Source organism: Triturus cristatus, chromosome 5_1, assembly GCF_964204655.1.
Source record: "Triturus cristatus chromosome 5_1, aTriCri1.1, whole genome shotgun sequence".
NCBI lineage: Eukaryota > Metazoa > Chordata > Amphibia > Caudata > Salamandridae > Triturus > Triturus cristatus.
This window is the reverse complement of record NC_140587.1, coordinates 483,903,217-483,918,235: the sequence shown is the minus strand read 5'-3', so window position 1 is coordinate 483,918,235 and position 15,019 is coordinate 483,903,217. Positions and strand designations below refer to the sequence as shown.

At 49.8% G+C, this 15,019-nt stretch overlaps 1 protein-coding gene across 1 annotated transcript in view; it reads right to left on the bottom strand.

The window, feature by feature from the left end:
• CNGB3 (cyclic nucleotide gated channel subunit beta 3) overlaps positions 1-15,019 on the bottom strand; it is a 966,824-nt gene that overhangs the window by 569,436 nt on the left and 382,369 nt on the right. The window contains exon 5 of the mRNA XM_085604101.1: positions 3,640-3,794. Within this exon, the coding sequence (XP_085460227.1) occupies positions 3,640-3,794 (155 nt within the window). The remainder of the gene's footprint in view (positions 1-3,639; positions 3,795-15,019) is intronic.

Below are 15,019 nucleotides of genomic sequence, written 5' to 3'. Positions count from 1 at the left end.
GCTACTGATAGGGTTTGCAATCTAAAAATACAGATTGATGGGGACATACCACATTTTATCAAAGCAGTCTTCTGGACAGAAATGTAGGATATGGCTTTTCTGCAGGGTCATCCCCAAACATTTTGCCGAAGTCATTTTTGTTGGCCTTAGGACTCTGCGCACATTTCCACTGCTCAGCAGTGCTATAGTGCTTGTGCTCTCTCCTTAAAACATGGAAGGATTGATCAATATATAATTGATATATATAATTTACTTATATAAGTCCCTAGTAAAGTGGAACTAATGTGCCCAGGGCCCATACACTAAATGCTACTAGTGGGTCTGAATCACTGATTGTGTCACCCTATTATGTAGCCCTTTAAATATGTCTCAGGCCTGCCATTGCAGAGACTGTGTGTGCAGTTTAAACCTCCATGTTGACATGACAGAATAAACCTTTTACCAGGCACAAACCTTCCTTTTCAATACATATAAGTCACCCCGAGGTTAGGCCCGGGACAGCCCAGAGGGCAGGTCACAATGTATTTAATATTTTAGACATGTACTTTTAACTTTTTACATGTCCAGGTAGTGAAAAACTCTTACATTCATTTTTTTTACTACTGCAAGGACTAGCCCCCATAGGATAACATTAGGATTACCTTTTTCCATTTTATAAGTGTAAATTCCAAATGGGAAGATACAACTGGTTCATGTTTGGTGTCTCTGGAATCCTAATTTTAAAATTCTAACATATGATGAAGTCAGATTTTTAATTACAATTCTGAAAATGACACTTTTACAAAGTTGGGATTTTCTTGCCTTAGCCAGTCAGTGCCTGCAGCCTGTCTCCGGTCACATGACTGAGTGTAGTTGGCAGTTGGGATTTGTGTTTTCCTTCTAGACAGCCACACATAGTGGGAGCTTAGGTGTGACTAAATGGGCCATCTCTGGCAGGATGGGAGAAAGGAGCTGGGCCCAGCTCACTTTCAAAAGAATAAGCTGTGCCCTGTCTCCACACAGAGGGCTGCATACATACTGTAGTTAGCTTAGAGTCCGGAAAAGCAGCATCTGTGCACTTCAAAGGCATGCCTATAGAAGCTTCTTCACACTCCAAAGACTCAACTGTGAATAAAAGAAGAACCTCAGACACCACCACTTCAGTACACTTCTGGACCTGTGGATACCCTGCCAGGAAGAAGGATTGCTGTGCTGCTGAAGGGCTGCCACTCTGCTGGACTGCTGCTCTAATGGAAATGCTTCCCTGCTGTGTTGACCTGCTTCCTGCTACCCTCTTGCCTGGGTGAGAAGGACTGGACCTGCAACTCTTGAACCCAGATCCCACATTGACTCCAAGGACTAGCTGGCTGACCTTCTGATATGAAGCCTCAAGGACATAACAGGCTTCCAACAACCTTGCGACTGGACTCTGCCATCTGTGAGTCTAACCTGCCAAATGGTGCCAGCCCATTCCTGGACCCTTGGAAGTGGGCCTAAGGTGCTTGCTAGGGGAAGCAATGCATCTTCTCTGCTGAGGGTTGCATTCCAAGTAGAACTGGTGCATCTCCTCAGCTGAGGTGCAGACCCTCGAGCAGAGGTGACATATTGCTGCTGCTGTATGGAGTGAACCTGTTGCAATGACCCGCGTTGCCCCCACAGTCTTCGGAACTGATGCATTGCCGATGACTTTGCATCTTTTGTCAACGGCAGCCTTGACGTTGGCGGACTACGCATCTCAGCTTAACTGCTCCTTGGAACCAATGCATTGCCCGGTGGGTGCCGCATCCCCAATGCCAGGAATTCGCATTGCAAGCCCAGTCAATGGGATCCTCGATGATGATGCAACAGGAACCCGCACCACAGCCTCGCAGAATCTCAGAACTGATGCATTGGTTCAGCTGCATGGCACATCTGCGACACGGATCCACAAATAGGTTTGTACGGTACTTTGTTCAGCGGGCCTAACCTGGTCCCTGTAGTCAGCCCACGCTCATTTGCAGTCGGTCTGAACATGTGTCATTGCCCCAGTCTGGCATGACTAGATATCCTCAGTTGATGCTTTGTATATCTGGTGTGGGATCTTTTTGTATGGTGTCTTCACTATTTTACTGGTTTAAATGTCACAAAAATACTTTATACATTGCCTCTAAGTTAAACCTGACTGCTCTGTGCCAGTCTACCAGAGGGTTGAGCACAGGTTAATTTGGGGTTCGGTTGTGCCTACTCTGCCTAGGATTGTGGTTGCTTCTTAACCAGTGCTTACACCCCAGTCATCCAGCAATCCAGTTTCCTTCACCAGTCATCGGATGATTATGACATCATCCTGGCTGAAGAAGACTGGCCTCCAGCCTTCCTTTGGAAACCACCCTGTGGAGAGCAATTTATAAAGGTTGCCTTATCTCTAGTAGTACCTGAGAAAATGGGCTGTAAGACAAACACCATCCCTAAATAGAATTACAGCGGGGTGGAACGAACACTCTAGTCCACATGTTATTCCCAACGTAGTGCCTCATAACCACAAGCACAATATTGTTTAAAGCCAGAAAAAATTGGTATTAAAGCAATATTAGATTAATTGCTGTATCAAGGCATAATAGCGCCCTAGCTATCTCCTATAACACACCCCTTTTCCCCATCTCTAAACCAAACGGTTCTTATAGAATAGTCTTGGACTGTAGAAACTTGAATTTGCATACATAAACATATGCTGTACAAAACACCCAAAGTACTGGTTTAATGAGAAACCTGATGGGGGGGATACAAAGCAACCCTGGATATTTCCAATGGATTTTTAGTCAAAATCTAGCACCTGAAAGTGAGTATCTTACTACAGTTTCGACAGAGTGCAAGTTTCAATCTGGTATTTGCCTGTAGGCAATAAGAATACTTCTGGCTTGTTTTCATCTAGAATCATGGAGATCTTACATCCATATCCTGCGATATTGATTATATATACTTAACTGAAGATGATTTAAATCTACACCTTATCAGGGTAGACAGAGTAGTGTGTAGTGACTATGTTAACATCACATGGTTACAAGATTAGTTAAAAAAAAACAAAGATCGTCTACCTGACTGTGATCATTTTTGGATATAAATTATACAGTGTCTAACTCCAGACTTCCCCCAGTAGTGCGCTACCTTGCAGCCTCCCAACACATTGAAAAAGTTGCAATCCCTGTCAGGGTTTCTTAACTTTGGATAGACTTATTTGACTCACCATGCAGGGAAAATAAAGCCTCTGTATGACCTGATTTCTCCCACATTTTCATCTAAACAGTGGCTGAGAGCAGAGATATATATATATATATATATATATATATATCGTGCATATTCTACCAGCAGACATGCTGAATTCTAAAGATGAAAGCCTAATGACTTAATAGATTTTAAAATGAAACCTTTTAACTCACATTAACTCTCTATATTAACTGATTTAAAACTCTTTAATACGTTTTTTTACTATGTAGATAATTGCTCCTCATTTCTCCTCAGCAACGAGCAAGGGTCCGGTCCATACGACTTGTGGCGAGGGCTATTTAATGACTACACTTGAAAATTCAGAAATAGAAATCCCCGCTCCAACACCTTTATAAAGCTACACCTCCAAACACGACATAATTTCTAAAAATGTTAGCTTGGGCTGAGGTACATACTTACAGTTCACAGGACTAGCTTCAGCTGAAGAGGCTTCCAACTCCACAACCCTCTCCTTGTAAAGACGAGTCCGTTGCCGCATTCTTTTGACAAGGTCTTGAATTTGGAGTTCTGCATATTCATTGGTTACTGGGCTTGCAGTTTCAGTGCGTTTTGTGCTGTGTATGGCAATGCAAGAGGGTCAGAAAACTCAACTTGTAAGAGCACCAGTTTAAAAACACTGAAACCTGCTGCAGTTTTGTATGATTTAAGCAAGAGCAAAATAAACTGAGATACAAACTGAAAAGAGCAGTTGAAATGGGCATACATAGTCGTATAAAGAATGACATTCCGATCCCAAATCATGTGTATCTTTTGCACTCCAAAAGAATAACTGTTTATAGTCCCCATAAAATCCCCATCACCATCACTTCAATTCTTCAATCTCAAGTTAAGAAGAACTGTCGTTCTCTTGCCCCGTTCACCATGGTCCCTTGCCCTTAGGAAAAAAAACCTTTGCAATCTTCATCTGCGGTCAGACCTATAAATTCATTAGATTACTGCAATTTGAAGTGTCTTTCTTTAAGCGAACACTTCAAAAAATAATAAAAAAATATAATAACAGTCAATGTAAATCACATTATTAAGACCATTTACCCACCAAATTATTTGTGTACACAATATACAATTATGCAGATCGATAAATTAGTTGCACCCCAATGAAGATAACCCCCATCTAAACCAGCCACAAACATAAAGAGGTTCCCATCCGGAGAGTCTCTGCTTTTTGGCAATTTGTAGCCTAATCATATTTTATGTTTGAAACATAGTATACTTATTGTTGTGACTCCGGTGCAAAACCAGCGTTATTATTTCACATACATGTATGGGCGAAAACAGTGAAGCCTTCAAAGATCATGTCATGTTTCATCTGTGTCTGAAGAAATCTCATTTACCCACTGGGAATGTCCGCACTTTCTTTTTGGATACTCTAGTGTATGACCTCTCCGGTGGTTGGGAGCCTCTGTGCTCACTAAGAGGACATTCTCTTTTCTCACAGTACATCCCGTATTAACATTTGACTAGCTCAACCTTTTCTTAGATCACTAGACTGGCACTGGGAGGTGACAAACACTAATAGCTAGTAACCAATAAATTGCAGGTAAACCTGATCACACCTCTTTGGTCATATGTGTGCTTAGGTATTGTTGCTGGGGAATCTGCAGTATTATTATGGTCTGGCTTGATAGCACAGCTGTTGCCAGACAATTATCTAGGAATGTTTTTTATTTATTTTAATAGTTTTTTATAGCATGAACAGAATCCTTGCTGGTATTGGAGCACTTCACAAATTTACAGAGAGCAGAGAAGTAGAAAGAGTGATATCAAATTCACCACACATTCAGAAACAAACGAATGTTATAGTTCTGTCTCTAATAGCAACATAATGTCATAGATCAGACCACTGCAAGTACCAGGAAGTGTTGAGAAGCAAGGGGGTAATGTCAGTACGGCTAGAATGAGGGCACTAGGTAGCCAGAGATCAGTAGTCATGTGAGCGACTGAGGAAACTAGAATCTTGGAATCTAGGGAGGACATTTCTTCATAAGGAGTTCTTTGACTTCGTCACTTCTCGACGGGACGGCAAGATGGCGGCTGGTCAGCCGGCCGAGTGAGCTGGTCCCGGGCACTCTGCTGGATAATCCCTCCCGTGCTCTCAGCGTTTTGGAGAATGGTGTAACGTAGGGATTCGTGATTTATGGAGCCCGAGAGATCCGTATAGACGCGACCGGGTGATTTGGCAGCTGTTGTTTTTGCTGCAGAGGGACTCGCTGTGGATCCATCAAGCTATCCGATCGAGACGCTTCTGTGTGGCTGTATTTTTTAACCACCGCCAGTTCCCGAGAGGTGGAATGGCGCCGAAGCAAGCACCAAAAAATGCCAGGACCCGCGGAATCACGGCCGCTTCTAACAGCACAGTGAAAGAGGGGAAAGACGTGCTACCGGCAATTAGCTGTCAAAGCGACCTGAATGTAAAAACTGCGGTAAATCGTGGGAAACCGGCTGTTCCATTTATCTTTAAGCTACAGACTGTCAAAATTAAGAAATCATTAACGGGAGGGGAGGAAGTAAAGAGAAACGAAAGTATAATAACATCCAGTACCGGCGCGCCTGTAACAACAGCTCCTAATCCAGGTATGATTTTACCATCTATCATGACTGTTGGGGGAAACATACCTGAGGCTTTATCCGGGCACTCATTAGCATCGTTGAGCCTTGTAGACATCTCAGGTGCTGTCAAAATCACACCAATACAAAGAAAAGGAATTGAAGGGGTAGAACCCAGTGTAAAGGATATACTGCCCAGCAGTTGCATTATGGGTCCTGCAATTTCCTCAAAGACTATCCAGGATGACGGCGAATTGGAGGCTATTGGGGCTTACCATAGCAAGTCTGTTATTAATCAACCTGATCTCCAAGAGGGGTATCAGATTGACCCTGTAAAAGAGATGGAAGCCTTGAATAAGTTCTATTTATTATCTGACCCCTCTTCATCTTCTGCGGATGAAAACCTGAGCAGAGACTGGGCAGACTACGACACTGACAGTGCAGGCTGGCCGCCTGGTAGAGGGAGCCAGGAAGATATGGCCCGTCTCAAATAGGAACTGTTTGGAGACCTAAAGAACAAAGAAAATATGAAGATCTGGCCTCTAACAAGGCACAGGGCTTTGCAGGCTCCATGGTCTGGGATTACTCTTTTTCAGCTCCGGTCGGTAATCTGCTACTGTCTGAAACAGGGGACGCTGCGCCTACTGTAAGCTCAGCCCAAGAACCTCCTAAAGAGACTATTGTGGCTCATCGTGCTGAGACAAGGCTGGAAAATACCAGAACCCAGGGGGCTTGCCGTAAACTACAGAACTCCATCAGGAGGGTAGCCAAGGCATGCTCAGATATCGCAACAAGGGTTGGTGAGGCAGAGGGGCGAATCTCTATGCTTGAAGACAATCTGGCCACGCAAAAAGGGCTCACAGAGGCACTTAAAAACCAGAAGGATGATGCAATTTGGAAACTTTCTGATTTAGAGAACCGGATGCGACAGAACAACCTTTGGATTCTGGGTATCCCAGAGGGGGTAGAAGGTGGGGACATTCACCAGTTTGTTATAGAACTGTTCACAGAGGCTCTTCCAGAGTTAAAACATTGGGAATGGAAAGTTGAAATACAACGAGCCCACCGGTTTCCTTTTAAAATTCGACAGCAAACAGGACAGTCCAATGTGCAACCTCGGTCTATTTTGATTTCCCTAAGTAATTTTCTTGCTCGAGAAGCTCTATTTGATTTGGCTAGGCCAAATAGGAAAAGAGTGGGGAAGGGATATGATTTTTTTGTTAGGCCAGATTTTTGCCAGGCGACAGTTGATCTCCCTCTTTCTGTTTCAAGCCAAAGGGGCTCAAGCATTTTTGCTTAATCCAGCAAAGCTAAAAGTTCTGTATCAGGGTCAGATAAAAAAAAATTGTCTCTGAAGTTCAAGCAGGAGAATTTTTGTGTTCAATCTAATGGGTTAAATGGATAGCTGTTTAAGTAAATTTGAATTCTACGTCTCCTATTCGGGTTGCCCCCGTAAGGCTTGATATAGGCTGTTCTATGTTATGAGATGGCTTTTGGCAATGGCTTTTTCTTAAATTTGCTTTTCCACTTAATGGGAGTGGGGATCACCAGGGGGGCCTCCAGCTCCTCATCACCAGGGACACATGGTCCCTTTGCCGTGTGAAGTGGGTGGGGGGGATAATCGGGAGGGAATGGGTGGAGAGGGTAGGAGTGGGGGAAGGGTGGTTTGGGGTGGTTGGGGGGGCTAAATGAAAAAATTTCCACGGTATCATGTTTTGCTTTTAAAAGGTTTTTCTTTTTTGATTATGGATGCGGTACAGTTTAAATGTCGATACCGATGTTTTACTCATGGCCAATTTAGGTCTGCGTATTTGCTCCTTTAACATATGTGGGCTTAATAATTATAATAAAAGGAAGAGAGTTCAAGCTGAATTAAGGACTATCAAGCCCGATATTGTAGGTCTGCAGGAGACTCATCTTCCTTGGGCTAAACGGCAGACCCTGACTGACTTAGGGTATGTTATATTAGTAGCACCTAAGCAATCTAACATGGTCAGAGGGGTTACCATTCTGGCTAGACCCACGGTGGTGACAACAGGGCGCCAGTTGGTAGATAATCAGGGCCGTTGGGCTATTTTAGAGTGTCTAGTTGGGGATGCAAGATTTACCCTATGCACAGTTTATGGTTTGAATCTGGACGAAGCTATGGTTCTGGAATATCTGAACGGCAAACTAGCATTATGGCCCACACCATTAATTTTATGTGAGGACTTGAATATTAATGTGTCTGGTAATATGTTACAATCAGGGATTAAGGATTATAAGGGCAGAAAGCCCAAAGTTTTTAAAGCACTAAGTCATCTGCTTATTGACCATGGGCTAGTAGATGTCTGGGCCACTTTACATACCAAAGATCCAGGATTCACTTTTTTTTCTTCCCCCCATAATAATAAGTTGGTACGATTAGATTATTTTTTTACATCTCTAGCGTGGGCTTCTGATTCTACAATACAGGTTTATCCTAGGGTTACGTCTGATCATGCTCCAGTGGTAATCAGTATTCCTAAACTGGCGACCCTTAAGTCTTCCAAAGCTTTTACCATGGACAGGAAACTTTTTTTTTTTTTGGAAAACCTTTATTGAGACATGGTAAATAGCCGTGTCAGGCTGCCATAGGCTCCTAATACAATGGGTTGCTCCAACGAGCTCTACTGAACCGGTCCAGTATCTCTCACATAGCCATTTAGCCGACATCCCTGAGGACCGGCGGCGTTGCAATTCTACATCAAGCAGACCAGATCGGATCACTACCGATGCGTGAAACACGTATTCGCCCCCAGCCTGCACAGTAGCTTAACTTCCCCGCATGGCCAACCTGCCGCTAGTGTGATCAGACCTCTGAGGTTTCGTGCACCATATCTCAACACCCAACCCCCCCCCCGTCCGCCACCATGCCACTGTCTCCTCCTTTATTGTTTCTACATGCACACGCTGTCGCAAACCCAGGCACTGAACTCCAACCAGACACTGCGCTCCTGGCTTCCAGGCCATTCCAATCCTGCCGTTCTCGTTTCCGTCCCGCAAGCACACTGCTGAGAAGCACACGCTGCAGACAGAGGACACCCCAGCCCCCCTCCCGCAACCCGGCCACCGTCACCGACGGTTCACTGACATGCACACTGCAATAGAGTCCTATTCTTGTTGCACTCCGCCCACCTCCCCACTGCACGCCCCCGGGGCTTCGCGCTGTGTCTCCTCCTGACCAACCTCCTCAGGGTCTCCGGCAGTCACGTATGTTTTATACAGCGCCCAGAAGTTCTTGGGGCGACTCCTAGGGGGTAACAGTTCGCTGTACGTTTCCGCCTGCGTACTGCAATACAGCATATCGCTAACCCATCGTTTCTTGGTAGGAAGCGGCCCTCTCATCCAGCAGGCCGCCACAACGCGTCGCGCGATCAATAACGCTATGTCCGTCAGGCGCCTCAGCGCCCGCGGAAGAGGCCTGGAGTAGCCCAACAATGCCAGGGCCGGATCTGGGGGGATCTCTTTTTCCAAGATCTGGCTCAACTCCCGGAACACCGCCGTCCAAAACCGGGCAACTCCTGGGCAAAGCCAGGCCATGTGTAGGAAGTCAGCCACAGGGACATGGCAACGCTCGCAATCCGCCGTGGGGCGCAACCCGTACCTATGCAGCCTTTCCGGGGTGTAGTAGACCCGCTGCAAAAACTTGAAGTGTATTAATCGATGTCGACCATTCAAGGAAATCTTTTTGGTGCTAGAGCAGCAGTACTTCCACATCTCATCCGAAATGTCCATTTCAAGATCCGTCTGCCAGGCTCGCCGCGCTGCAGAACACTGGTGCTCCCTTTGCTGGTCACCTAGTTTTTTGAGGGTCGAGACCATTTTGGACGGCGCCGCAGTTTTAATGACATAGGAAAGCTCCGGGATTTCGGGGGGTTCCTCACCAGAAGGCCCCAAAAGAGACAGCAACGCGCCCCGTACCCTGTGAAATTGAAAGCGCTGGAGTAACGTGATCCCCGGCTGAGTCGAGGCCACACTCTCCAGCGTCTTGGCCCCTCCATCCTGAAACAGGTCCGCCATCCTGACGATTCCCAACTCACCCAGTGCCCGTTTCACCCCCGCTTCCCTCAGAGGGGGGAGCCAAACCGCCCACTCCACCGGCATCAACGGAGAGTATAAAAGGTCACGGTCTTGCCTTCTCATAATCGTGTGCCACGCATGGTTAGTAGTTCCGAGCGAGTCCAATAGACCCACCCTACGATCCATGGGTAGAAAGACCGTCGCTGGGAGCGGATCCGCAAACAAGCGCTCCAGCAACACATGCGGTACGTCAGGTTCGGCGTGTATCCACGTATGCAAATGGGACACCTGCGCCACTCTGTAGTAGCTCTCCAGATCCGGAGCACCAAGCCCCCCCATCTCGTATGGCAGTGTAAGCACTTTCCATTGGACTCTAGGTTGTTTACCACCCCAGGCCAGTCGGGTAAGAGTCTGTGTCAGCTGCGCAAAGAAAGACCTGGGGAGCACTATAGGGATGTTGTTAAAGAGGAACAGAAATCGCGGTAGGACGATCATTTTCATGATGGCGATCCTGCCCATCAGCGACAAAGGGAGCTTGTTCCACTCTTCCACCTCGTCTACAAGTTTTGAATAAACTACCCCATAGTTTTCCCTCAGCAAGACCTCCGGGTCCCTATGCAGCCGAATTCCCAGGTAGCGGATTGAGTCCGTTGTCCACTGCAAAGGGTATTCCATAGGGAATTGCAATGTAGCCGGAGTCAACGGGAACACTAGCGATTTGTTCCAGTTGACCCTGTGGCCCGACAGCGCCCCAAACCGGACCACCACCCGCAAGACGGAAGCGAGATTCTCCTCCGGGTCTCGGACGTACAGCAGCGTATCGTCCACGTAGGTAGAAATACCGATCTTATAGGAGGGAAAGTTGATTCCCTCAAGTCTGTGGTATTCTCTTATTGCGCACGCTAAAGGTTCCGCCACTAGCGCGTAGAGGAGCGGGGAGAGAGGGCAGCCCTGCCTGGTCCCCCTAGTGATTGCAAACGGCTCCGTGACTCGGTCGCCGAGGCGCAGCCGGGCAGTGGGCCCGAAATACAAAGCACCAAGCATCTGCAGAAAAGGTTCTCCCAGCCCAAGCTTCCTCAGCACCCGCACCATAAACGGCCATTCCACAGAGTCAAACGCTTTCTCCATATCTAGGAAAAGCGCTATGGCCTTACTCTCTGGGCGCACATGCTGCATGACTCCAAGGACCGTGCGGATATTGTACGTAAGATTCCTGGATGGAACAAATCCTGCCTGCTCCGGCGCCACGAGCTCCGGCACCAGAAGCGCCAAACGCGTGGCCAGCACCTTTGCATATATCTTAGCATCGACATTAATCAGGGAGAGAGGCCTATAGGAGCCGCACAAGTTGGAAGGCTTCCCAGGCTTTAGAATTGTGACAAGCAGGGCCTCCCGCATCGTGTCAGGCATGCAGCCTTCAAGACATATGTCGTCGAAAAGAGCCATGAGGTGCGGGAGGAGCTGGTCCTGGAAGGCCTTATAAAAGGCCACCGTCAGCCCGTCCGCTCCCGGGGCTGTGCCAGCTCTCATTCCTCCCAGAGCCTCCAGGATCTCATCCTTTTGTATGGGCAGCGCCAGGAATTCCCGCCGCGAGTTGGACAAAAACGGCATTTTGATGTAACTGAGGTAGTCGTCTATCTCCTCCTCCATGTTAGAGGACTGAGATTTATACAGTCCCGCATAATAGGCCCTGAATTCTTCTGTAATCCCCGCCTCATCTGTGATCACATCGCCCGAGGCTGTGACGAGTTCGTCTATTACCAGGGGTCGCCTAGAGCTACGGAGTATCCCCGCAAGTAAGGATCCCGGTCGCTCGCCCTCCCCATAAGTGCGAGCCGTGGCGTACTTCCCCATATGTTGCACCTCACGGTCCGCCTCACTGTTGAACTCAGTGACCAGGTTCTGCAGCCTCGCAGCCACCTCGGGGTCCGCCGAAGCCCCCTGATGCTCCTGCGCAATCGGCATCTCCAGGGCCCCTAGTCGCCGCCGGATGGATTTAAGCACGCCCGAATGCTTAGTCATTGCAACTCCGCGAATATAAGCCTTGAACGAATCCCACACCGTTTGGAAGCTCTGGAAGCTCTGGACCGAGCCTGCGTTCACCTCAAAGTACGAGTCTATTTCGTCCGCCAGTTCCCCCCGGAACACGTCATCCAGCAGTGAGTAAGGCGGCAGCCGCCACGTGAACGGCGGCACTCGTCTGTGCGGGGTAGCCAGTACGAGCAGAAGAGGGGAGTGGTCCGACAGTGTGCGCGGCAGCACCTCGCAGTCCTTGACGCACGCGAGCAGTGTCCGCGACACCAACCAATAGTCTATTCTTGTATGTACGTCGTGGAATGCCGAATAATGCGTGAATCCCCCTTTACCAGGGTGGCGATGTCGCCAGATGTCTAGCATGTCCAGCCTGATTAATTCTGCCTTCATATGTTGGGCGGCGGCCGCCGGGCGGCGAGCTGGCCCCGAGGAGCGGTCTAGCTCTGGATTGAATGTGAAGTTAAAGTCACCACCCCATACCATGCCAGTGTGTACGTGCAGCCTACATTGTGCCGCCAGTGTGTCATAGAACTCAGGGGAGTCGTAATTGGGGCCGTACACATTGACTACGATCAAGTCATGGCCCTTACCAGTGCACCTCGCTATTAAGTAACGCCCGTCCGGGTCGGAGGTCAGCGACGTCAACCGCAAGTTCGATCGTGGGTTTACCCAAGTAACCACCCCTCTGGAATGTGATGTAAAGCCTGCCGCCGCGCTGGTGCCCACTAGCCCCTTCGCCGCTAACAGTCTACTTGTAAGAGGAAGGTGAGTCTCCTGAAGCAGTGCCAGATCAATGTGGTGCCGGTGGAGATAATTTAAAACTTTCCTGAGTTTGCGATGATCGTTCAGCCCCCGGACATTCCACGTCAGTGCTCTAATGGCCCCCTCTCCGGTGTCCCCCTTCCGTTCACCTATTCCAGTCATCCGGGCAGAAACATACAGCAACCACCGCTGCGCACAGGCCAAGTGGGAGTCCCCTCCCACCACTCGATTCCAGAAAGTCTGAAACAGCCATACAACAGTAAGTCTAAAAGCTTGCCACTCAACAGACAGTGCGGATCACAGGCCCCAACGGCAGAACTTCCCCCTAACTTCCCAGCCCACCACCCACAGCCGACCACCCCCAACCTGGCCAGACAGATCCCCAATCCCACCCCCCTCCCTACCCCGCAACAAACATACAAAACCATCCCCGAACCAGCCCTCAGAGGGCCCACGAAAGCTATCAGCACTGGGGCAGGGGCTTCCGATGAACAGCTACCCTAAAACTCTCAACTGTCCACCATATGGCCGTGCCCCCACTTCCAAGCCCCCAGTCTCAGTGCAGCTCGAGTCATTATCGCCTCCCCACCATTAGTGCAAGGGGGGGACCCCAACACTCCCAGCAGCAGCGAGCCACCCCTCCCATCTAAACTTGCAAGGCACCCTCCCAACGCCCCCAGGGTGCCATCTAGGCCATGACCCATCTGTCTCGTAGACCGGCCCGTGCAATGAGGTCCAGGCGCCACACCATCCAGAGTCCCGCAGATATTAAGTCCGCAGGGCTATCCTGCCCTTGCCCAAACCATGAAAAGGGACCAAGTCCAGGGACGCAGCACCCGGGCCTCTCCCCAAATACATCAGAAAGTTCTCACCCAGCCACAGCCTCAGAGTCCTCCGGGGTGGTCGTCGTCTCCTGCACAACAGCAATGTTCCAGCCGCTGCGATACCGCCAGGGAAGCGGCTACCTCCACGACAGGGCAACGGCCCTCCGCGAGGAGACAGAGCGTATCAAGCGGCCATCGCCAGCGATCTAGTCCTGCTCCTCCAGGCCAGATGTGTCCGCCCGGGCAGCCGCGCCGTCCTGCAGCCCTCGCCGTTGCTCCTTCGACCACTCCTTCAGAGATCGCTGCAGCTCCCTCGGGTCCGTGAAGAAGTGCGAGTGCCCCTGCCTGTTGATGCGGAGCCTCGCCGGGTATAACATGGCATAGTCTAGGCCCAAGTCACGGAGTTGCTTTTTGTAGGGTGCGAACTGCCTGCGCTCCTCTTGAACCTTCGCCGTGAAGTCGGGATAGATGGAGATGTCCATCCCTTCGTATTGCAGTTTCCCCTTTTCCCTCGCCACTCGCAGGGCTGTGTCTCTATCTCTATAATTCAGTAGTTTTGCTATTATGGGTCTTGCAGGCGCACCAGGCTTGGGGCGAGGGCCCAACGAATGGTGGGCTCTCTCGACAACAAACATCGGGGAGAACACATCCTCTCCCAGCAAAGCCCGCAGCAATTTTTCCACAAAAAGTTCCATTCGCCCGGTGTGCGTCGATTCCGCCACGCCGGTGATGCGGACGTTTGACCTCCTCGAACGGGCCTCCAAGTCTTCGGACTTGTCCTGAATGACCTGTAACAGCTTACTGAATTGCCTGCGGTCCGAATCCCACGTCGTCTGCGCCTCCTCCACCTGCGTTATTCTCTGTTCGGACAAATCCAGCCGCTCAGCATTCTTATCCACTCGTTCCGACATGCGGTCCATGTGGTATGTGAGCGCATCGAGCTTGGTGTCTATCGCGGTCAGACTGCCCTGCAGCCCTTTTTCCATTGCCGCCAGCATTGCCTTCATGTCGGCGCACATAGAGCTCTCTGCAGCCGCTCCATCTGGAGGCCGCGCCGGTGGTGCTTCGTCGGGCCCCTTCGGCTTGCGGGGGTCAAAAGACAGTTTGGGCTGGGATTTCTCGCTTTTGCCCATGGCGATGCTGAGGGTCAGCGGCCGCCGCGCGCCCGTCTCTCCGGGGCAAAGTCCTGATCCTGGGGGGGCCGCACTGCGGGGCACCCCCACCACGACTCGCAGATGTCCGGGGCGCCGACCACCCCGTGTCGCAGTTCCGCACTCTGGTCGCTCCCCAGCTACAGCCCCAGCCAGATCACAGAGTCATATATCTGCCTGCGCCACTCCCAGTGTCCGGCCGCCGCCTCAGGCCCGAGTGAGAGTGGGGCTCTCCCCGCTCGAGCCAGTGAGACCACTCTCCTCCACGTGTTCCGTCGCTATCCGGGACAGGGAGGGCGCCCCAGGGGCCACTGCTGGTGATTGCTACTCACGTTGGCTATACTCCGGAGGGCCGCGGCGGCAGGCCGTTCTGCTCCGCACGACAGCCCCAGTGGTCCCTCCAGCACCCGCAGCCAGGTCACA